At 28.0% G+C, this 25,111-nt stretch overlaps 1 protein-coding gene across 1 annotated transcript in view; it reads left to right on the top strand.

The window, feature by feature from the left end:
* LOC145195994 (uncharacterized) overlaps positions 1–25,060 on the top strand; it is a 247,611-nt gene extending 222,551 nt beyond the window's left edge. The window contains exons 183-204 of the mRNA XM_090078096.1: positions 142–450; positions 2,341–3,099; positions 3,233–3,592; positions 3,710–4,015; positions 4,526–4,690; positions 5,709–6,014; positions 7,121–7,273; positions 7,549–7,722; positions 8,585–8,755; positions 8,840–8,946; positions 9,606–9,670; positions 16,433–16,572; positions 16,681–16,974; positions 17,079–17,375; positions 17,598–17,903; positions 18,007–18,473; positions 22,169–22,266; positions 22,376–22,532; positions 22,652–22,709; positions 22,887–23,158; positions 24,274–24,451; positions 24,691–25,060. Coding sequence (XP_089934222.1) covers positions 142–450; positions 2,341–3,099; positions 3,233–3,592; positions 3,710–4,015; positions 4,526–4,690; positions 5,709–6,014; positions 7,121–7,273; positions 7,549–7,722; positions 8,585–8,755; positions 8,840–8,946; positions 9,606–9,670; positions 16,433–16,572; positions 16,681–16,974; positions 17,079–17,375; positions 17,598–17,903; positions 18,007–18,473; positions 22,169–22,266; positions 22,376–22,532; positions 22,652–22,709; positions 22,887–23,158; positions 24,274–24,451; positions 24,691–24,917 — 5,369 coding nt within the window. The 3' untranslated portion in view covers positions 24,918–25,060. The remainder of the gene's footprint in view (positions 1–141; positions 451–2,340; positions 3,100–3,232; positions 3,593–3,709; positions 4,016–4,525; positions 4,691–5,708; positions 6,015–7,120; positions 7,274–7,548; positions 7,723–8,584; positions 8,756–8,839; positions 8,947–9,605; positions 9,671–16,432; positions 16,573–16,680; positions 16,975–17,078; positions 17,376–17,597; positions 17,904–18,006; positions 18,474–22,168; positions 22,267–22,375; positions 22,533–22,651; positions 22,710–22,886; positions 23,159–24,273; positions 24,452–24,690) is intronic.
* The last annotated feature ends 51 nt before the right edge of the window (positions 25,061–25,111 follow it).

Below are 25,111 nucleotides of genomic sequence, written 5' to 3' on the forward strand. Positions count from 1 at the left end.
CAACTTATTTTTACATAAAAGTTAGAGCCAATTACTTTGTGTTGGTTTGATTATTAAATGTTGCAACCACTAAAATCTTGAATTTCAAGCAAGAAAGAATTAAAGATTTTTTATTAGTTTTTTTTTTTTTTTCATTTACAGCACCTGATATATCTCCTCAAAATTTCATAGCAAGTTTTAATGAAACTAGTATTAAATTCAAATGGGATCCTTTTGAGAACTCAACTGATGCTTGGAATAACATTGTTCCAGGCTTTTATAAATTGCAGTTTGGGTTAGTAAAAAAGATACCGATAGAACTTGACTCAGGAATGAAAGTCAATGTCACAGATAGTGAATATATTTTAAAACCTGCAAGTTTGTGTGATGTGTATGCAGCTCAGGTTAAGGCATTTTCTGTTGCACTGGGACCAAACAGCTCTTTGATTTGTATTCTGAGTCCACTTAAAAGTAAGTATACATTTTTATTATTTTACCAAAATTTAACCATATTATAAAGAGTGCTTTCAAAAAATATTTTCTGAATTAAAATTTTTTATTTAATGCTTATTTTAAGTACCATAAAATAAAAGTTAACAAAAATATTAGCATTGTTTTTAAATAAATCTTTTATTAAGATATCATATTAAGATATCATATTAAGATATTTATATTATGATGTATAATTATACTTTAAATGCTATCAAATATAATAGTTAAATTAATAAAAACTGAAAATCAGTAAAACAACAATAAACATCAAATTTAGTATTTAAATTCTCCAAATTTTTTGCAAGCTATCAACTTCTTTTGCATTGATTTAACAAGATTGTTGCAATTTTTAGTTGGAATTCTTCCCATTATTTTTATATATATTGACGGTATTGAAAATTGTTATTTTATTTAAGGTTACTTATGGACCATATTTAATCAATTTAATTAAAGGCTTAATAATTCTTTGTTCTTTCAAGCCCAATAGATTAGATTTAATTGAAGTATAGTGATCAAGTTGGCCAGGGCATCAAATTTTCTTCCATCCAAGCTTTGACTGTGCACATTTTGTAGGCAGGAGCCGTATCTTGTGGAGACTGCTATCATTCATTTCAATCAATCAGCATGTCTGCTGATGGAACCATTATGTTTTTTAGCATCTCTATATATGTGTTGGTTGATTTGACTTGTATAGATCTTACCCAAATCTACTTCATTAACATTAAAGCACCCCTAACTACCAAGATTCCCTATGAAGCCACTTGGTACAACAAATTGATTTCCATCCTTTTTAAATTTTAAAAATTTTTTAGTTTTAAATTTTAAAAAAAGAAAAATTTTCCTACTTATTATATTAAAGTTTCATAACTGAGAATTACTTGCTTCCATTTTTCTAAAGGCTGAGCAATTATCTCCTTACAGCATGTTAACCTTGTGAACCTAGCTCTGGCTGTCGGCATGGGTTTCCTAATGGCTGCATAAGTAACAATATTTTTCCTAAATAAAATGTTACTAACTGTAATTGAAGAGAGATGCTACATGGTTTCAGTTTATAGTTTTTTTTTTACCTTCCAGATTTTTCCATTTTTAGATCTTTTGAAAATTTCAAAATAAACTAGTCATCATTAAAAATTTTTTAGTGTAAAAAAGTTTATGAAAATTTTATGGAAAATGATCAAGATAACAATATTTAATAGAATAGTTATGAATAACAGTTGGTTTGAGAATAAAATAGAACAGATATTAATTCAAATGTTTGTATGTCAATTTTTTTTTTTTTTTTTGCATTTTCTGATATGTCTTTATGTGCACTTAATAAAACTGAATAAAAAATTAATGAACTTGTTAGCAAAATTATTTGTAGGGGAATTCCTGTCATGCAAAAAAAAATTTGTTTTTTTATTTAAAAAAAAAAAAAAAAAAGTCTTAACACATCAATAAAATCAATAAAAAACTTTTTGTTTTTTTGTATTGTAGGAGTTTTTTTCAATCTTACTGCCATTATGGAAATGAATTTAAAGTTTGAAAAGCTATTTTGCACATAAGGATTTACAGTACCCACCAGTTTTACAATCTAAAAACAGCTATTTCTCCAAAACTTACCAGTTTTACCAGATTTTTCTGAAAAGAATTACTTTCCCAAAACTTTTTTTTATCTAAACAAAAGTTTTTGAAGTTTTATTCAAAACAATATTCAGCAACATTATAAACAGTTTAACATTATAAAAATTCTGATAAATTAAAGAAATAAACTAAAATAAACAGTTTTTGGTATAAGCAATTACTTGAATAAATTAAGACTACGTATTCTTTTAGCATGATATTTAATTTATGAAAACCAAGTTTTTTTTGGAATAATTTTATCTTTAGAGCCTGATTGTGTAAATCCTGTTATTAAAAAAGTTAATGTATCTGGTCCAAGAAGTGCAACCATTTTTCATGAGAGTGTTAATTCAACGCACTTTCGAGGAAAAAAATATTGGTTGTTTCATGTTACTGTTAATGCAAATGGTGGTGTGAATGGTGTTGCGAATGGTGGTGCAAATGGTGTTGCTGTTAATGCAGGTGGTAATACATTGGAGGGTTATAATCCTGGTTCATTATCAGAGGAATATCTTAAACAACCAATCGAGTTTGAACATTCACTTGAGTCTTTTGCTGCAAACTCAGCTCCTTGTGATGAAGCAAATTTATCAGCATATTTTTACCAATCTACAGGTTTTGAATTAAACTTGAGAGGATTGCATCCTTATGTAAACTATCAGGTTTCCATACAACCATGCAATGAGATGGGATGTGGTAACATTTCTAAAAGTGTGTCCTTTCAAACATATTCAGATATTCCAGGGTGTGAGCCTGAGTCTCTTCGATTGCAAAATGAATCTTCCACATCAATGTTAGTATCATGGAATAAATTAAATGCCAGCTGTGAAAATGGAGTTTTACTTGATTATATTTTAAACTGTAACGGCGATCAATCAGGACCAATATTTTCTAGGTATTCAAGTATCTCTGCAAGTTTACAAAACTTATCAAAGTATGAGTTAGTTTGTTGTAGAGTTGCAGCCAGAAATGTAAATGGGACAGGTCCATTTAGCTCTGAAAAGTGTGCCTACACTGATGAAGACAGTATGAAAATGACTTTTTTAATCAAATTCAGTTTTTTACATTAAGAATGTCTTTTAAAAGTGTGCTTTTTGTTGTTGTTGTTATAATTGGTTTTGCTAATTGTGTTTTGTTTATTATGTTTTGCTTATTATAGCTCCAGATGAAGTTCCAAGAATAAGTAGCTTTGAGACTACACCATATACCATTTATGCAACAATAAAACCCCCAGATGTATATGAAATGAACGGCATTGTTGTTGGTATTCATGCTACTATAACCAACTACTCGTTTGCTGGCTTGTCACCAGAAACAGAAACATTGCAAAATCAATCTTTATCTGTTACTGAAGATCATGAGTTTACATTAAACCCAGAAGATTTGTTCAATGGCTTGGTAAAAATTAGTTTTGAAAATTTGGTGCCATCTTTTGTGTACAAAATAGATTTTATGTATTTCACGCGTGTTGGTAATGGCTCATGGAGTAAGGAATACGAAGTAGTGACTGCGGAGAGTTGTAAGTAAAATATTGGATCACACTTCATGCATTATATGACCTATTTTTTGGCAAATGGTAGTTGTTTTTTCTGATCATTTATATTTTGTTTTGATTGACTATAAAAGTATGTTTTAGTACCTGATGCACCAGAGTTTATATCAAACTCAAGTGACAATGTAAGAACTATAAGAATAAGTTGGAGTGGTGTGCCAATTGAAAAAAGTCATGGAGTAATATCTAGTTATAAAATCTGTCGCAAACAAATGTTCAGTAATGCTACAACTGCTCAAGAAAATTGTTGCCATTATGTGAATTTTTCATTACTGCAGTTTAATTTCAGCAATCTTGATCGAGGAAGCACTCATCGAATTAGCGTAGCTGCTTGTAATCAAGCTGGATGTGGAAGAGAGGTTTTTGTGATTGCCAGTGCTATGGGATTCAGTAAGTTTTGATTGCAATATACAGTGTTCAAAAGTTGCTCCAATTTTATATATACATTTTTATTTGATTGAATCAATAAAGTTTTATTTTGATATCTAATAAATCAAGCAATAATTTCTATTACATGGTGCTCATATATTTGTTCATGACTATATATTCTTTATGATTTTAACTCATAATTATTGTTAGGGATAGTATCTTTTGTTTCATAATAAGCTATTTTGCATTCTAACAGCTACTCTTTTTTTCTGGGCAAATATCATTGTTTATTTGGGACAGTTGCGTTAGAATTTACTCAAGTTTTAAGTTATTTTAGTGTCATTCTTTTTTTTTAAGTAAATTTGCTATTATATTAATCAGATCTTGTTAGTGTATTTGTTATTTATGGCTTTTTGTATCTTATTATTTGTATTTGTAAGCTCTTTTCATATTAATTTATATTCATTTTGTTTATTACTTTATCTTCTATTTCATTGTAAACAATTTCTCATTATCAAATTACTATTCTAGTTGATGGTAGATGGTTGGAATGGTCCAAATGGGACAGTTGCAGTCAAACCTGTGACCAAGGAAAACAAAAAAGAGCACGTGATTGTACTCCACACACAGAAGGAGGTTATAATTGTTCTGGAGATGCCATAGAGTATAGATCTTGTCAACTAGCCAAATGCTCAGGTTAAGATTTTGCTTTTTAAAAAGTTTTGTGTTCTTCTTTTTCTTCTTGTTCTTCTTGTTCTTCTTCTTCTTCTTCTTCTTCTTCTTCTTATTATTATTATTATTATTATTATTATTATTATTATTATTATTATTATTATTATTATTATTATTATTATTATTATTATTATTGTTATTATTATTATTATTATTATTATTATTATTATTATTATTATTATTATTATTATTACTATTATTATTATTATTATTATTGTTATTATTATTATTATTTTTATTGTTATTATTATTATTGTTATTTTTATTATTAATATTATTAATTGTTATTATTATTATTATTTTTGTTATTATTATTATTAATTGTTATTTTTACTATTATTATTATTAATTGTTATTTTTATTATTATTATTACTAATTGTTATTATTGTTATTATTTTTATTATTATTATTAATTGTTATTTTTATTATTATTATTATTAATTGTTATTATTATTATTGTTTTTATTATTATTATTATTAATTGTTATTTTTATTATTATTATTATTAATTGTTATTATTATTATTATTTTTATTATTATTATTATTAATTGTTATTATTATTATTATTTTTATTATTATTATTATTAATTGTTGTTATTATTATTATTATTATTATTATTATTATTATTATTACTATTATTATTATTAGTATTATTATTATTATTATTAATTTTTATTATTATTATTATTATTATTATTATTATTATTATTATTATTATTATTATTATTATTATTATTATTATTATTATTGTTATTATTATTATTATTATTATTATTACTACTATATTAATAGTATTACTGTTATTATCAGTATAATTGTTTTTATTGTTCTCAATTAATTTTGTTATTTTGTTATTATTCTTAGTTAATATTATTATTGGTAATATTTTTATTATTTTTTGATACTTATTAATTATTTTTCTTAACATTTTTCATTATTTACTACTTTTTTGAATATGTGTAAGAAAATTTATTTTTAGGTTTTGTTCTCGGAGAAGAAAGCCAAACAAATTGCACAGCTATATGCTTTCAAAATGGCTATGTTTGTTCAAATTTTTTTTTGAAAACTTACAATGATACCTCTATTTTCCTGGGCGCAACTACACCAATTAAATGTCCAAATAGTTCAGCTAATATTGTTTACAGTTCTGAACTTGATCCTAGTTTTGATAATGCTACAGGAAATTGTATTGGGTACATAAATTTACCAGATGAAATCCATTGTGAAACTCAACATACTTTTAGTCGTCCAAAAATGCAGAGATTATGTAATTGCATTAGTCCAGGTAAACATGTGTAAAAGTTTTACTAGTTCTGCTTAAATATTTTACTCTGTGATGTGTAAACTGTTAATCTTTCATATTTGTTTAGTGTGATTAGATTTTAAGCCTCAAAATTAGTATAATGAATTATTTTTCTTTTTAATGAAAGAACTTTTTTAAACAATATAACTATTCAATAGTAATATTAAAACTTTAATAGCTATTTTTTGTGTTTCCTCTGTTGATTCAACCATGCTTTGGTCCTCCTCACTTTTCTTCACCATCACTAGCATCTTCAACCCAATCTTTTAAGTTAGATATTTTTGTTTGTTTGTTTTATGTCAGTTTGTATATCAGTTGTTTTACAACAATTTGAAATTTAAAAAAAAAAAATTTCTAGCATCCCTTACCTTCAAAAGATTTGTTTTATCTGAGCTTCTCCCATTTACAGAGCTCTATTTTGATGGAGATTGATTGTAGAAGTATTATGCTGATATTACCTGTTATCATAAAATTATTTTAGACAAATTTTTTAAATAAAAATGCACATAAAATAATCACAGATATAGCATGTACAAAAAATTATTTTGTGCAAGTATAAAGATTTTTTCATTTTTGAAAGTATTGCTTTATATTAGATAAATATTCTAAACATTATAATCAACTAGATATTTTAAATTCTTTTTAATTTTTTTTTCAATAGTTTTTTTTATCTGCAGGTTTGAAGTAACAATAGGCTGTAAAAACCTATTGCATTTCGATTACTTCATTTTTTCTTGCTTAATAGCAATAGATTTTGGGGAGAATAAAAATACAGCAAATTCAAGGACTTGATAGAACCATCATTATTTTGAATATTATAATTCTGATGCTGTAAGGCTGTATTATCTTATTAAACTTTATGCATTTCATAGATCCATTAAGTATGAACAGTTTTAAGCTCATGCCAATAATTAAATTTATTTAAGGATCATCTGTTATTCATCCTCAAAATCTAAATTTGCATTGAAAAAAATTAATAAATGAAAACAAATTTGTTAGCATAATGTAGCTATTTTAATGCTTTTGCAAATGTAATAATCAAAATGCTGTTTTTTGTGTTTTTAAAATATGATCTATTAAATTTGTAGAAGATTATGGATTTACAAAATGGGCAAAGTGGAGTTTTTGTAGCAAGACTTGTGGAGAAGATAGCATTAGAGTAAGGAAGAGAAACTGTATAGGGAATGTATGTTCAGGAAAAACAGTTGAAACTGAAGTTTGCGATAAGCCGGAATGTCCAGGTTATATATGTGCATATGTATATATATATATATATATATATATATATAAATTGCATTAAGTTTTTGTGTTTTTATCCATATTAGATTATAAATGGTTATGTTTTATTTAATTATTTTAACACTTGTAATTTTTTTAATCTTTTTTTTTTGGCTAGAAACAAGATTCTAGGTTATTTTAATTTTTCAGTTTGTGTTAAAGTATTAAGCCATTGTTGAAATTGAAATCTAAAAAAAATTTTTTTTTAAAAAATTTTTTCAGTTTTTTATTGTTTCAGTTGATGGCGAATGGGGAAATTGGGGAGAATATCAAGCATGCAACGAAACTTGTGGGTATGGCTATGAAATTCGTATCAGAGAATGCAACAATCCTGCTGCAGTTGGGGGGGGTACTCCATGTCAAGGAATTGATAGAGATGAGCAGCCTGAATGTAATGCGTTTCCTTGTCCAGGTATTAGTCAGGACATGATTTATTATGACTCAGTACTTTATCACATTTTTTTGTACACAGTAGTATGTCTCCTTCAATTGTTTAGAGCAAACAAAAAGCTCAGATCTCAGTTTTTAATACCTTTGTAATGATAAAGATTGCTTAAAATCTTGTAAGGATTATTTTGATAATTTTCAAAAAAGGTTAAAAAAGGTTAAAACTCATAAAACGATGCTTTTACAATATAATCTTTTTAAACATGTTTCACAGCTTTTCTAGCTTCTTTATAAATGCCAAGTTCAATAACTTTATACATGGTTATATTTCTATAGTTATATTCCTTAATGATCCAAGCAAATTCAGAAATTTCCAACAAAAGTATGAACTAAATTGTTTGCCTTAAAATGACAGTTATTGAAGTGCTAGTAAAAATGCAGTTTTTTTATTTTTAAAAACTTTAACTGTAACACCAATTTATTGTTCAAATTTGAAGATGTGGAACCAAAACTGATTTTTCACTATGAATTCTTAAAAATGTTTTTAAAAAGTTGTAAGAATATAATGCTTAATAATGCTATCATACTGTCTAAAGTTTGAAAATAGCCCTAATTATGCAAAAATTAACAGTAAGAGGGTAAATTCCTTTTTCATGATGGTTCTTAGGTAATTTTTATTAATTCTGAATTTTTTCTTTATTTTTCAATAACAATATGCTAAGCTCATGAATAATGGTATTTATGAATGTAAATTTATGTCTCAAGTTTTCATGTTTGTAGGCTAAAAAGATAGAAATGCACACAAACAATAGATTTTCACACATTTGTATCTTTAAAATTACTTTTTTCAAACATTCATCCTCATATGGGTTGAATTTATTTACCAGTGAATGGTGGTTTCTCAAATTGGACTGAATGGTCCATATGTGATAGACCTTGTGGAAACGGATTGCGTACACGTAGGCGTTATTGCAATAATCCAGTACCAGCATTGAATGGCTTAGAATGTAATGGCACTGACATAATAACTGAGCCTTGTTTTATGCAAAACTGCACACGTAAGTGTACATTTCTTATCATTTAAATGTTGTTTTTTATTTTGTTTTAAGCAAAAGTTAAGTTGGTGTTACTTCTTCATTTAGCTGTTGGAGTCAACATGTTGCAAAGAATTCATATGACATGGAATTGGAGAATGTATAAAATTTTATCACAAGAAGCTCAAGATTTTGTTGCTAATTTTACTTCCTCAGTATGGTTTTGAATTTAACCATTATAATTGTTGATAACTGTTTTATTTAATATTTTTACTATTGTTGCTGTTACAATGGTATTTATCTTTTATTATGCTAAATATGACATATTTAGAAGAACAATCTTGCTATGATGCAACCAAAAGATAGTCAATGAAAAACTTTTTAAAAAGTAAAACTTTAAGTAAAAATTTTTTAAGAGTTTCAAGATTTTTTAGAGTAAGAATAAAAAATGGAGATAAAATAAGAAGACTTACTCTAGATATTCAGTCATTAGATTTTTTAAAGCATTCTTATGAAATTTTTGGAAACGGAATAGAATTTTTACAGTTACATTTTTACATTTTTACAGTTACTTACAGATAAATTGAGAAATTGAGAAATGAAATTCCAAAGAATTTTATTCTACTATGATAGTCAACATATATAATCTTTGAAAGTGTTTAACATGTAAAGCTTAAAACATCTTGAATTTTTTAACAAAATGTTGTTAAGAAAACAAACACAAGATTAAAAATGAAAAAATGTTTTTCAACAGATTTTGCATCATAAATATCAATTTAGCCTATATTTTTTCGTTAGCTGACTACAATTGTATCAGTGATTGTCATAAAATTTTCTTAAAACTTTCTCTTTTTACTAATACAATTTTTTTTAGGTGCAGGATTTCTTCACTGAGCTAAGATTAAAAGGCCTTAGTGGTATCGAAGTTACAGGTTTACAGTAAGTAAACCGTAACCAATTTTTTTTTCTAAATGTTTACATAAAATATGATGTCATCTGGAATAATGGTCAAATAAAATGTCAAAGCTGTTTGTATTTAGAAATAACTCAGAACTATTGTCTTATTTGTAATTTTAATTATACAAAAAACCTGATGTCATAAGAAGCCATTCTCTTTACAATACTTATTCTCCATAATTAAAAGATATTCTGTATGAGTTGTAAAATGCTAAGTTAACTTATATGTTTTTATTTTCATTTAAATCTTAAAAATATCCCAAAGGGTTAAGATAAGAAAAATTTGAGTTTTAATCTCTAAGTTATTTTATTTTTTATGCATTTTTGATTGAATTAATTTTCTTTAATGAAATTTATTTCTCATCATGTCATTTATCTTTAACTTGATTAATTTTAATTTATTTTTTTAAGTGCAGGGAAAGCAAAACAAATAAAATGCAAATGAGAAAACGAAAATAGTTTACATTGTTATGCAATTTTATTTTCTTAACTGAAAAACACATTTAACTTATTAATATATACAACTGCAACACTCGATCAAAGAGAAAATGAAAATCAAGAAATTTAATGAAGTCAAACTTAAACAAAGGCCAAAATAAAAGCTGATTGATGAATATAATGCTAGTTAATGACTTAAATTGACAACTGGTTTTATAATAACTGGTTTAAAAGTAATAGGAATTTATATTCAATAATATACAATAAAAAAAGGCATTGGAGAAAACATTAACAACTTAACTTGTCTTTGAGATTTTTGCAACAGAGTAACTTACATAACTAAGCAACAAGGTAACTTACATATTTGACAGCAAAACAAATGTTTCAGAAATCTCCAAAGAGGAAAGAAATGTAAGGCTTTAAACTTTAATTTAAAAAAATAATTTATGTTAATATTTAATTGATTATTATTATGATTACTGTTTCTGAAGTTTTAATATCAGTTCAGTTTGTTATATCATTTTGTTATTCTTATTATTGGTTGGGATTCAAACTTTAAAAAAAAGTAAATGTAAACAGTTTACAATACTTTTATGTTGATAAAATTAAAACCATGCAAAATACAACTAAAGATTAAAAGATTTTCTGTTTGTAATTTTCATAGAATATATAAAAGATGGATTGATGAATGTAGGATTAAAAATGGATATGGGTTTATTGCTTTAGTGGGCTAACATGTTGTTAAAGTTTGTTTGCATATACTTTTGTAGCACATTTTAACAGGCTGTGTTAAAAAATTGCTAAAAGGTTGTTGAAAAAATAAATTGCACAAATACATTGTTTCTGCACTAATTTTTTTTATCATTTGACATATTTGTGGCTGTGACATGTTTTTTTAGCAAATAGTTACAGGGCTTAATGAATTTCAAACAACTTTTTTCCTGTAAGAATTAAAATTGAGACATTTATTTAAAATACTTTTAATTTGGTAATTTTAAATATTTTTTAATGATAATAACTTTGGAAAAATGATTCTAAGCTTGAAATTATTTTTAAAACATGCACAAGTTTTTTTTTAATTTTCATTTATGCAGTTCTACAATTTGTCTTTGATAGATTGCTTTTTAAACAACATAGAGCCAATTATTTGATTCGTTTTCTTAGGATATTAAAAATCTTTAACAGTTAATATATTTTTTAAGAATGGTATATTGAATTTTCACATCGTAATCAGCATAAATAATTTCCAAAACCTTCTAATGTTGACTTAATAAAATTAGTATAAATATTTACTGTGTCATATTTATTATACATGTATAAATATATGGGCTGATCTTAGAGATCGGTGCCATTCTTAAAAGAGAGAAGATAATAAACAAACATGGCACTATGAGTATGTGAAGAAATGTGCAAAAGCTCTTTATTATTATCTTGTTCAATCCTGTGAATTGTTACACATAAAATGGCAGAAAGTGGTAAGGGAGGTGTTTCTCCTCCAATGTTGAATTAAGCTGTAGATAGATTCGCTGCATTTTGTTTATGGATTGAGAAATGGTAGGATTATGTTTTGTTGTCAGATTTAGAAAAGAAACCATCAGCATATCAAGCTGCTATGTTAAGATATACGTTTTCTTCAGAAACTCGAAATATTTATGAATCATTAAACCTAACCGAAAACGAAAAGACAGATCCAGCTAATATATTGGAGAAAATGGAAGTGTTTGCCAAGGGTATTGTTAATGAGACTTTAAAAAGACAAATATTTCAAACGTTTTCAAGAAGATGGTGAATGTTTTGATGATTTCTTAACAGAAGTAAAATTGCTAAGTAAAAACTGCAATTTTTGTAACACTGCAGATTGTTTTGGGAGTTTATTAAGAGATAAAATTGTATATGGGATAAGATGTGACAAATTATGAGAAAAATTACTTTCTGAAAAGAATTTGACACTAGATAAAGTAGTAGAAATTTGTCATTCTTCAGAAAAAGCACAAGATGGTGTATCTGAACTATGAAACAATAACACTTAGAGTGTAGACCATATTGGGCAGCAATTGTACGGGAAAAATAAATTTACTTCACCCACATGGAATACTAGCAATGATAAAGATGTTGAATTTAATTCATTGAGATGTAAATTCTGTTTAAAAAAGCATCCTTTTATTCAGGGATCATGTCCAGCATGGAGTAAAAATTGTAGAGAATGTGGTATTATGAACCACTTCACAAATAGTTCAGTTTGCCTAAAAACAAAATCAAATATTCCTGATGTGTTGATCAACAAAGTGATAGTAAAAATTTGTAAAGCATGCAGCAGCATCTAGGTGCATTATTTTTGGGTAGAGTAGGAGTAGATAATGCAGAAAGACCTTGGGAAATATAATTAAAAGTAAAATATGGAAAAGTAACATTTGAAGTTGACACTGGTGCAGAGGTAATAGTTATAGGAACTAATCATTTAAAAAAGTTTGGAGTTAAAATTAAACATTTACATGTTACTAACAAACAATAGGTCCTGATCATAAAGCACTCGATTGTCTTGGTTACTTTTAAAAATCATTTTCAATCAATGGTCAGCACACTGAATTAATTACTATATATGTTTGTAAGAATATACAAACTACTTTATTGGGAAGACCTGCCTTACAAAAGTTTAACCTGGTTAAAATAGACATTCCAGAAGGATTCATTTGTGCTACAATTACAAAATCAAAATGTAGCATTATAGAACAGTTTCCATCAGTATATAAAGGATTAGGGACAATTAAAGGTGATCAAGTACATATTTTAGTACAAGAAAATGCAACACAATACCACATTGGAGCGCCACGGTGAGTAGCATTCCCACAACTTGAACCATTGAAGTTAGAACTTGAGTGAATGAAAGAAATGGGTGTTATCAAAATAGTGAATCAACCTACAGACTGGTGTTGTCCAATAGTTGTCATGAAAAAACCAAACGGACAGCTTCTTATCTGTATTAATTTGACACAAACAAAGATACAAAACGTGAATTCTATGAACCTCCCAGTGTAGATGATACATTGGCGTAACTAGAAAATGGGCATAAATATATGGCTAAATTAGATGCCAACTCAGGATATTGGCGGTTACCAATGGATGTTGAAAGTCAATTAAAATGTACATTTACTGCACCTTTTGGTCGTTTCTTCCAGAAATGTTTAGTAAAAAAATGGATCATGTTATTGAAGGTCTAAATGGATGACTTTTGAAGGTCTATGGATGACTTTTTAGTTTTTGGCAATACAGAAATTGAGTATAATGAAAACCTTGTAGCATTGCTGAGTAGATTAGCAGAACATGGAGTTACCCTTAACTTAGAAAAATGTTTATTTAATCAAACTGAAGTAGAATTTTTAGGTCATAAAATTTCAGCAGAGGGAGTAAAACCATTGACCAAAAAAGTTGAAGCTATACAAAATTTTCCAAGACCAACAAATATTACAGCTTTACATAGCTTTCTTGGTATGGCTCAGCAATTATCAAAATTTAATCCATCGCTTGCTAAAGTAGCTCAACCTTTAAGAGATCTCTTAAGTTCAAAATCAGCATGGTTTTGGACTGACAATCATTCAAAAGCATTCAATGATGTAAAAAATAGTTTGACTAATCCACCCATTTTGGCCCACTATGATGTTAAAAAACCTGTAAAAGTAAGAACAGATGGAAGTTTGTTAAACATACTTAGTGTAGTTGTTTACCAGAGTCATGATGGTGTATACAAACCAATTGATTGTGCATCTAGATTTTTGACAATGACTGAGAAAAATTATTATCCAATCGAAATGGAAATATTAGCTGTAGCATGGGGGTGCACATGCATGTCAAAATATTTTTATGGCCTACCAAATTTTATATTAGAAACAGATCATAAACCATTAATTCCCATATTAAATTACTATTCACTTATTGAGATGTCTCCAAGAATTCAATGCTTAAGAATGAAATTTTTAAGATTTTTATTTACTGCAGAGCATGTTCCTGGCAACTTGATCATTGACGCAGATGCAATGTTTTGTGCACCTGTATCTCAACCTATAAAGGAAGACGAGATAGCAGAAAATGATTTTAACATATATGTTAATTCAATAAAAAAAAGTATGCCTGCTACAGAGATTCGGTTAGATGAAATTAGGAAGAAAACTGGAGATGAACTTTTGAAACAATTGGAAGAAAGTATAATTTTGGGATGGCCTGATAAAAAAAAATACTGTCCAGCTAATCTCCAGCCTTATTTGGATTTCAATGATAAAATAGTTAAAATTGATGGACTTTTGTTATATCAAAATAAAATAGTAATCCCAGTTAGTATGCAAAAAGAAATTCTTTCAAAATTACCTGAAGGTCACTTGGGAATGGAGAAGTGCAAACAGCGTGCACGTCAGAGTGTTTTCTGGCCTGGTTTAAATAACCAAATTGAGGGATTATTTTGAAAATGTGAGGCATGTATGAAGTATCTCCCATCAAAGCAAAAAGAACATCTGTTATCTCCTGTAATTCCAATGTGACCATGGCAAAAACTGGGAACTGATTTGTTTCAATGGGCTAATAAAAACTATTTAATTATTGTTGATTACTATAGCCTGTGGACTGAAGTGTTTCTGCTTTCAAGTACTAGATAACTAATGTAATACAAGCATGCAAAGAATCATTTTCTAGAAATCGTATCCCAGAAGAATTAGTGTCAGATAATTGTACACAATATAGTTCGAAATTGCTCCGTCAATTCTCTCAACAATGGGAATTTAAACACATATTGAGTAGTCCACACTATGCATGATCAAACGGTTTAGCAGAAGCCACTGTAAAATCAATAAAATTGTTGATAAAGAAATGTTATATGTCAAGTGAAGACATTTATAAAGGTATCTTAATATTAGGTAATACTCTAATAAAATGTGGCTTATCTCCAGCAGAGTTATTACATGGGTGTCAACTGAGAGACAATTTACCCAGATTTCAAACTCAAAATAAGGAAAAATTTAAACAGTCAAGAGATTTAGTCAAAGAGAAAATTCAATCTAAAAAATACCATAATAAAAATATTGGTCCTTTTGTACCACAGGTCTTTAGACAAGGCCAAAACTTTGCAATTCAAAATGAAGAAACTTGCAAATGGAGTCTAAGAGGTAAAATAGTTAAATGTAGATTGTATGAAGGAAAATTGAATGACCCAGTCGATTATGAGGAGTTATGAGTTATTGACATATTTGTATTTATGTGTCATATTTATATATATGTATAAATATACAGGCTGATCTTAGAGATCGGTGCCGGTCTTAAAAGAGAGAAGATAATGAACACAACATTTACAAACAATATTGTACTTTTATATGAATTTGTAATGAAAGATAAGCAGTTTGCTATTGATAGATTCTGATTTCCTACTTTTACTTCTAAGTGTAATGCTTTTCTGCAACCCTTACAATCCACTTTCTAAGTTGACTTAAACAACGATAACTAGCAACGAACTAACTTTTAATGCCATGCTTTATTCTTCAATTATATGCTGATATTATAGGCAAAATGTTTTTTACTCCTTTTTTTGGTATGAAAAATAACTTAGAGATTAAAACTAATTTTTCTTATCTTAACCCTTTGGGATATTTTTAAGATTTAAATCAATTACTATTACTTTTCTGTTTTTTTTAAGTTTTATTTCTTGGACTAATTTTTTAATACTCAAATTATCTATCAAAATATTGCAGCTTAAATTTGATTTTTTTATCTTAAATATGACTTTATTTTTATTGCATGCTTTGAATAGTTTTTTCCATTTTTAAACTAAAAAAATCCTTAACTTTCTGAGCTGATCAAATCAGATTGATTGGTTTAAAATCAGTTTCAGAAACTCATACTATTTTATTCCATTTGTGTAATAGAACAACTTGATAAAATGCTACTTGCCTCAATAAATGTAAAACTCTTCATCTAATTAATGGGACTTATTTATGTATTATATAGCTTATTTTTTTAAAAAAGTATTCGGAAATAAAATAAGATTTCTGTATAATAGTAATAACTTGCTCCAACTTCTAGTAAAAATGAAGTATTAAAAAGAATGTCTAACCTTTATTTGTAAATAATTCTTCATTTGAAGATAGCTTTATTCTTTTTTTTTTTTAAAAAAAAACTTAAATTCCTCAAATGTTAAATCTAAATGTCTAACTTTGTTTCAGATTTTAAAAAAAATGACTTATATAACTTTAAAAGTCATTCATTTTAATATAGTAACTATAAAAAATTAGAATGGTTATGATGAATTAAAAAGTTTGTTTAATTTAGAGCTGGAAGTATCATTGTTAATTATGTGTTGAAGTTTGATTATTTGCATGACCAAATTGTTGAGTTTCTTGATGGAATTGATAAAACTGGGACATTAATGAATATCAGTGTAGCAAGTACAACATACTACTCTAATGATGGTAATTTTCTAAAATTTAATCTATGATGCTTTCTGAATAATTTTTTGTGCAGTTTTAGTTTGCTTTGTGCAGCTATTTATCTTTTAAAAGTATGTTTTTGATATTCAGTACCTTGCCTGCCACCTTACAACATCTCAGTCTCAGCCTATGATAAAAACACTGTAATGTTAACATGGCTAAAAGACCCTTGCAACAAAACAGAGTTGTGGTTTTATGTGTTTTACAGGGATATTTCAGTTGAAAATTCTACATGGCAGCGAAGAGGCTTAGACTTAAGTAGTGCGTTTGGATTTGTGCCAGATCTAATCACATCTCATAAATATAAAGCCTACATGCTGACTTCACACGAGAATGGAAATGGTTTGCCTAGTGTCACATTTACCTTTCAGGCAGTTGAAAGTCGTAAGTCAAAATTATTTTCTCTGTTGTTGCAACTGATGTTGTTTTTTCAATTTTCAAAATGCTTTTTGTAAATTTTTATTGAGTATCTGAGATTCTATCATTAGCTCCTGAAAGGCCTCCTCCAACAGCAAGCTCTTTTTCCCCAAAACCAACTGAAATTTACATAGAGTGGACTGACATTCCAGAAAAGTATCAAAACGGCAAAATTCTTGGCTATCGAATAAGATACAAGATTTATAGAGCTAAGGTACCATATCAAGAAGTAGAAGCGCAGTTTGGTTTTAATGCCTTCACAATAAAGAATTTGAAACCCTCTTCTCTTTATCTAGTAGAGGTGTATGGGTACAATTCTAATGGAGATGGTCCTGTTCAATTTACGATGTGTAAAACAATAGAAGGAGGTTGGAAGTAGTTTTTATTCTGCTTTTTTGTAATTTATGGCAAGAGGGGAAGGGGGTTTTTTATATTAGTTTATACTTTGTAATCTTGATCTGAAAAATCAAAACAGAATGTTCAGAGAAGTTAAATGTATCAGAATTGGTTTTAGTTTTCCTTCTGCGTTTATTTAACATTCTGTTAAACTAATGTACTTAAATCTAAGGAAGTGTTTTTCTGTTTTATAGTGCCCTCTGTTCCTGTGCCTGGTTTTAAAGTAAACGACATGCAATCTATGAGCTGGTGGTCAGTGTCTTGGAATCCAATACCACAACAGTATGTGAATGGCATTTTGCGTGGATATCGACTTGTCTATTATTTAAGCTATCAATCAGGAATGGAAATAGGCGGAGAGAAAAAAAAGGTTGTTTTGGACTTTGATAAATTCACCCTTTACTACAAGCAAAGAGATATTCTTAACTATGCTGTTTACAATATCAGTGTTGCAGGTTTTACAGTTACTGGGAGTGGACCTGCTCCTGAATACCAAGCAAGTCAGTGACTGTTCTTAACTAGTTTCACTTTCTGTATGTGTACTAGTGCTTTTGTGTTGATAAAGTTTATGCATTTAGGTTTAACTGTTTAAGATTGTTTCAGGGACATGCAAATGTGCAGAGCAAATTTATGCAAACTTGTACATTAAGAACCCGTTTACTGTAATGGACTCTAATTCGAATCCCAGTGGTTTTTTTATTAAGTTGTTACAAGAGATGGTCATTCAGTCTTGCGGTTCATGTCAAGGCTACTCTAACTCTGAACTGTATTTTACTCAATCGAAGTTTGGTGATGATCCTGTGAAAAGCTCAGAGTTTGAATTGAAAAACTCGATAAATGACGATGTAGATTTAAGTTTTCCTATATATGGAGTAGAAGGCTATGAAGTAGCACCTGACAGCATATTTTCTATGCTGGTCAAGTCACCAGGCATCCTGATGGTTGTGCGTGATGAAAATAAAATAAATGATGTAATCAACAAAATGATATTGGGTGTTTTTAACGTATGGCCCTTACTGCTTATCAGCTATGCTATTGCTTCTTTGTTTGGCATCCTAATATGGTTCACTGTAAGTTGAATATTTTTGCTTGTGATATTCTTAGCTGCAGGTTTTTGTTTTAAATTTGATATTTTTTTATTTATGATTTTTTTTTTAGGGTAAGGTTGCCAATATTGTACCCCCTAAGACAAAACTAAAAAATGTAGGTAATCTACTAAGTGAAAACATGGATTTTCAATTGGATTTCATAATTTAGGGATTGTTTGTTGTAAAGATGTTAAAAAAACTCAAAATTTAAAAAGCGTTAAGTCTCGAAGAATCAAATTTAAAAAATAGCGCTAAGAGTACAATTAAGGAAACTAGATCCTTAATTGTACCATTGTAATCCAATATTGTACCACTTTCTTGATTTCAATTACTTTACAGCTTTGCAAATATTTTATGATTTTAGAATTAAGGGATTTAAAGAACTGGTTAAAAGGAATGGTTTTTATAGAATCAGTAATTGGAAATATTCTGATATAACATAACATAGCACCTAACTGCCCATAATATAATGAAATGAAGTTTTTTATTTAATAAACTCTATGCAACTTGAATTATTTTTTCTTCTGGGAAATGCCGAAAACAGGTATCACCACATATGGTGCAATTTTTATTTATATTGTATGTTTACCAATGGGTTAGCTAAGATTAGATTAGAGGAGGAAGGTAGGTATTAAAGACAGTTATACTAAGTAATGTAAAACAATATATACTATATCTGTTTTAAAAACAACCACACTAAATATTGTAAAATAAAATACATAAAAACATTATTTTTTTGGCAAAAGTTTCAGATATATTGTGTCTGTTTTTGATTAACACCTGCACAGCCAACATGACACCAGCCTTGACATATTGGTAAAACTGAACTAGAGAGTGCATCTTTTTAAGGATTGCTTGTCAATACAAGAGTAATACTGAAATTTTTATTTTTATTTTGTTTAATTGGTGAAGTTCGTATTTTAAGTACGGATATTTCTCTAATTAAAATCTCAAAAGGGTTTTGTTAAACTTTACACGCGTTTTTAGCGGTCAGAGTGGTTGCGTCGGTACAATTTAGGACATGCCTTGAGGTACAATTTACACAACTAATCTGACATTCAGTTAATTAAAAAATTTGACAACTAAAAATGAGACATTTTAAATTCTAGGTATTTATTTTAAATTTAGATAAATTATCCTTTAACATAAATACACAGAACAAATCATATCTTCTGCTTTTTTTAGTGAAATACGCTTAGCCATAAAAACCTAAAATAAGAAATCTCCAATAACAAACCAACAAGAGCTTACTCTGGCCTTAATGCAGTCGGATGACAAAAAAAAAACAATTGACTACTTAATTTCATTCAGCAAAGATAAAAAACAAATTAAAAAATTTCTTGTGGGTTGTAAAAATAATGAGTTATGTTAAAAGTACAATATAGGCATCGGTACAATATTAGCAACCTTACCCTAATTAGAAACCTGGTAAATTAGTGCTTAACATTTATCAAAAAAGATATATATTATATATTTATGTTTATAAGACCAATTCAAGATTGTATTTTAAAAAAATATTTTTAATTGGGCTTGATGTGTTTTTGATAAAATTGGCTCTTGATGTGTTTTTGATAAAATTTCAAGGTTAAATAAAGTTTTATTGGGTGCTTAAGAGACTCAAAGTTGAAAAAAAAAAGTTGATAAAACAGTACTTATCACATCAATTTGATTGAAATACTTACTTATCACATCAATTTGGTTGAAATACTTACTTATCACATCAATTTGGTTGAATATAAATGTTGTGATTTATTTAATTGTCATATAATGTTGAGTCAAAGTGTTTACATGAGTAATGAATGATCACTATTCTCATAAGATTGTGATATTCAATAATCTGAAATATAAACTGCTATTCAGTTTCATCAAGTTTTAGTACATTATTGAAGTTCTCTGCTTACTTCACAGCTCAGCACAATCATTGGTGAGTTTCATGCTTGCCTTTTTTTGCTTGAAATTAAGATTGGTCAGAAGTTTCATGGAGCTGGATTATAAATAAGAGAAATTGGGTTAATTTTAACCATAGTAAACAGATTTATTGATTTTTGAGTTGTAAAATTCGCTATCCACCTGGCATAATTATAGGCTCCTGGACGGCTGAAATGAATTTTAGTGCCAGTCTGATGAGCTCCAGGTTATCTTTTTATGGTTGAATGTTTTCAGAGAGTTCATTCTTAAGGAATCCTGAAGTATCTTTCTTCACTTGGATTAACCATACACATTCAGCAACTGAAAGTTCAGATTTGATTTCAATGTCAGAAGCTTCCTTTGCACTGTGTTTGGTAGTGTCTACAAGCTCCTAATGTTCTTTGAATTGACTGAATAATTCCAATCTGGTCCTAGAGGCTGGAAAAACTGGTCATAAACTTCAGCCAAAATAATTTCAAGAACTTGATACCTGCAGGCAAAAAAAGTAAATAATTTTCATGTCTACTGAATGATAGTAATAGCATTGGTGTGAATACCATATACATTGGTTGGAACTGGTTCTGTATAATCACAGAGCTGCTAGTTGGAACAAGATTGGTCGACAGGTCTTTGTTTTCACTCATTTTCCATTCTTTCAACACATCAACTAAGTTTCCTTACCAGTTCTCATGGAAAGTTTCATGGAATATCAATAGATTTTCAACATTTAAACCAGATTTAACAAATAGCATCCTTTTAACCAGGTTTCTCTATGTCTGGTAAAATTTTATTGTCAAAATGAGCAATTAGGGGTGTATTTGGCACAAAAGTATTTTGAATATTTTGGGCTTTTGATTTTCTAATTGTTTTATGTTTTAATTGTGCTTCTGTATACTAAGTTGCAGATTTCTGTATATTCTAAATGTGAATACTTTTCAACCAGTACAGTCTTAGTATTCTTTTTAACTTCAGTTGCCTTTTAGAAATGTAGATACACTCATTTTTGTTAATGCTCTCTAAATTCTAAATTTCCTGTGCCCATTATCATTTTTTTTTATCTATTTGGTCTTGTAGAAAATTTATATCTTGAAAATTTGTATCTTGAATTTTTTAAGTCTGTCACAATCTGCATGGGCCACATCAAAAAGCCTATCAAACTTCTTTATTAATTCAGTTTCCAATTTTAATTATCTTTCAGTTCTGCAAGAATTGTTTTTCCTAATTTTAATGAAAGAGTTACACAATACTTTAAGTTGAACAAAATCATTTCTTTTTTGTGTTGTTGGAATATCTGCAATGAACCAAATTTGTAAAAAGAAAAACTTCAATTCATTCACGTACATAGGTATGTATGTATGCATGTATGTATGTATGTGTATGTATGTATGTATGTATGTATGTATGTATGTATGTATGTATGTATGTATGTATGTATGTATGTATGTATGTATGTATGTATGTATGTATGTATGTATGTGTATGTATGTATGTAATGTATGTACGTATCTAATGTATGTATGTATCTAATGTATAAGTAATGTAATTTAATGTAATGTAAATGTATACAAAACATAGTACATTGAAAATTTATGAATAAAATTTTGAATTAGTTGACAAGAGTAGAATTATAAAAGTTAATTGAACTGACTAATTACATAAATATTGGAAATAAATATTGGAATAAGGATGTGACAAGTTTGTAAACACAAAAAAAATAACTATTAAATTTTAAAAAATGTTTAACTTTTTAATAAATTATTTAATTTCAGGATCAGTTTGCAAATCCAGATCAGTTCTCAAAGGGAAGTTCTTTAAGAGGACCACTCTCTGGGTTTTGGTTTACATTTGTCACCATGACAACAATCGGGTGAGGTTCTTAAAACATTCTTTTTGGCTTTTTTATTTAAAAATTTTTTTAGTTCAGTCATCAAACATTTATATCTCATTTTACAAGTAATGTTTTGTATTTTAAACAGATATGGTGATTTAAGTCCTCGTTCTATTCCTGCAAGAACCTTTGCATTGATTTGGTTTTTAACTGGATTGATTCTAAACGGTTTGATTGTTGGTTTTATAGTTACAAACTTGACCAGTCTTAGTGCATCAGAAGACTTGATGTTGTACGATTCCAAGGTCTTTATGGTTTCAGTGTACCAAACTGTTCAAAATGTTTTATTTTTATCTATTTACTTTGCTTTTCATTTTTTTATGATAATTTTGTTAGTTTTTTTTTTAAACAAATTTTTATTTAGGTTGCTGTATTGAAAAATTCATTTGAAGAAAGACTTGCAGTTTTAAAGAATGCAAAAGGTAAAGATGACAATGGTGGTGATGATGATGATCATGATCATGGTGATGATGATGATGATTATCATGATCAAGATCATCATGATCATCATGATCATCATGATTATCATGATCATCATGATGATGAAAAGTGATTAACACAATAGCCATGATGATGGTGAATAAAATATTTTATTTTAGTAACAAATTATACAAACGTATCGAGTATGCTTGATAACTTGCAGCAGAAAGTGGTTGACATTGTGTATGTTGATGCATTCTCCATGTTGGATTACCAGTCAGTACTTGATGCAAAATCGCTGAAGGTTCAATCGGTTGAAAATAGAAAAACTGGTTATGGGTTTGTTATGTCTGGTTTTAGCATGGTTTTATCTAAAGATATTGAAAGTTTCATTGGGTCAAAAAGCGACGAAATTTCTGCATTTGCTGCCTCATTTAATGATCGTATTCCGGTATTTTTTCCTTTTACTTTTCACTTTTAATTTTATAAGTTCAAAATGAGCTTGAATATAGTTGAACTCTACCAATTCAATTCTTTTAGGGGTCTCAAAATAGGTTTGAATTACGTGAGTTTTCAATTTATAGGAGTTTAGTGTTTGTTAGTAAATCCTGACAGAATAGTAAAATTTGTTTGAATTGAATGATCATTTGAATTATAGGAGTTCGAATTACTTGAGTTCCACTGTATCTAATTTTATCTTCTGAAGAAAGGCAATTAATGTCTAATACCCAGGATAAAAAGTTCTATAGAACTTCTATAAACTTTTGAAACATATGGCCTATAGAAATTCTATAGAATTTCTATAGAAATGCTATAGAAATTCTATAGAATGTCTATTAATTTCTATAGAGCTTGCTATAAAACTTTTTTATATTAGTATATGTAAAAAAAAAAGTTCTATAGGAATTTCTATAGAAAATAGCAGAGATTTAATTGAAATTCTATAGAATCCTATAGAATTTCTATAGGCCATATGTTTCAAAAGTTTATAGAAGTTCTTTAGAACTTTTTTTTCTTGGGTCGCTTATCTATTACCTTAGATCTTAAATTGTTCTAACAATTGAATGAGCCCCTTTTTTAATCAAACTCTTGACAGCATGGTATCTAAATACCCAAAATCCTAAGAACCCATCAGTTAAAACCTAAAAGATTTGTATTTTTATTTATTTATTTGACTATTATATAGTTAGTTAAAAATATTGTTGTTTACAATACGTTTCATTTTTTTATCCCTACTCTAATTCCAATTTTGTTCTGCAGAAGACCGTATCTATAAAATATTATCTGAGTGGAGTGCTCATTGTGTCCTTTAGGGTTTCCAGAATATCAGCTGTAAAATAAATAAATTTGGCTCAGAGCTAATCCCATACTCTAGGGCCTATCGGTCCGAAAATTATTAAGGATAAGTTTCTAGATGATTAGTAGTGTTAGATGTAAACTTTGACTTTCGGTTTCGTTTTCGTTTTTAAGTATATTTTCACAATGGACACCTGGTTTTTTCCTTATAAGATGTTGGTTTGCTCATTCGTCTACTTTCATGTATAGAAATAATGATTGTTATTTTAGATGCTCGTTGTCCAAGATGCAGGTCAGGTTTTAAAAGACATTTTTTCAAAAGATTCTCCTGCCTTCCATAACTCTCTCAAATGGCTTGCCATTTTGATTGGTTGTCTCTCTGTTGTTGGGATTGTCTTCGAAGTTGTTAAACTTATCAAATATAAATCTAATAAAGTTGAACCCCAACGTAAGTTTAGATTTTAAATATTTTTTACAGATATTACGTGTTTAAATTTATCTCAAATTTCTTTTTAATATTCGATTCTAGTCAGAGGCAAGAATTGTTATGTTTAATATTAGTATATTTAAAAATATTATATCATTTGAAAATAAATAGAAACACTAGTTTTATCTTTTTAATATCCGTAAAAAGTTTCCGAAAAGTCTTAATTGTTATATTTTTTCTTCCGTCTTTCTTTTTTTCAGCAACATTTCAAGAAGAATTAATTGAAATAAGCAATGATATTTATTGCTTTCACCAGCAACTCACTGAACTTGCTAACGAGATGAGTAGTGAACACGATGAAGAAAAAGTGCGATTATCGATTCTTAAAGGCGCATATGTGAATAAAGTGAAACATCTCGGAATTTACGAGGCTGAAAGGTTGGCTGCTATGAAAAATAAGTACGGATTCATTTCTAGTACAGTTTGAAAACGTAGATATGAAAATCTTTGGTGAAATCTTTTCAGACAAGAACTCTTTTTTTAAATTTTATTTAATCTCATATTGTAAAAATATTTAAAAGTAACTGTAAAATAATTCATTCTTATTTAAAATAAATGAGGTCATTCCGTTATTTACATTTTTCTCTGAATGCAATAATGGCCGGACTTCTGATATTTAAA

This window comes from Hydra viridissima, unplaced genomic scaffold (genome assembly GCF_058129835.1).
Source record: "Hydra viridissima isolate aposymbiotic clone 2 unplaced genomic scaffold, HvirCarnegie_v1 scaffold_2, whole genome shotgun sequence".
Lineage (NCBI taxonomy): Eukaryota > Metazoa > Cnidaria > Hydrozoa > Anthoathecata > Hydridae > Hydra > Hydra viridissima.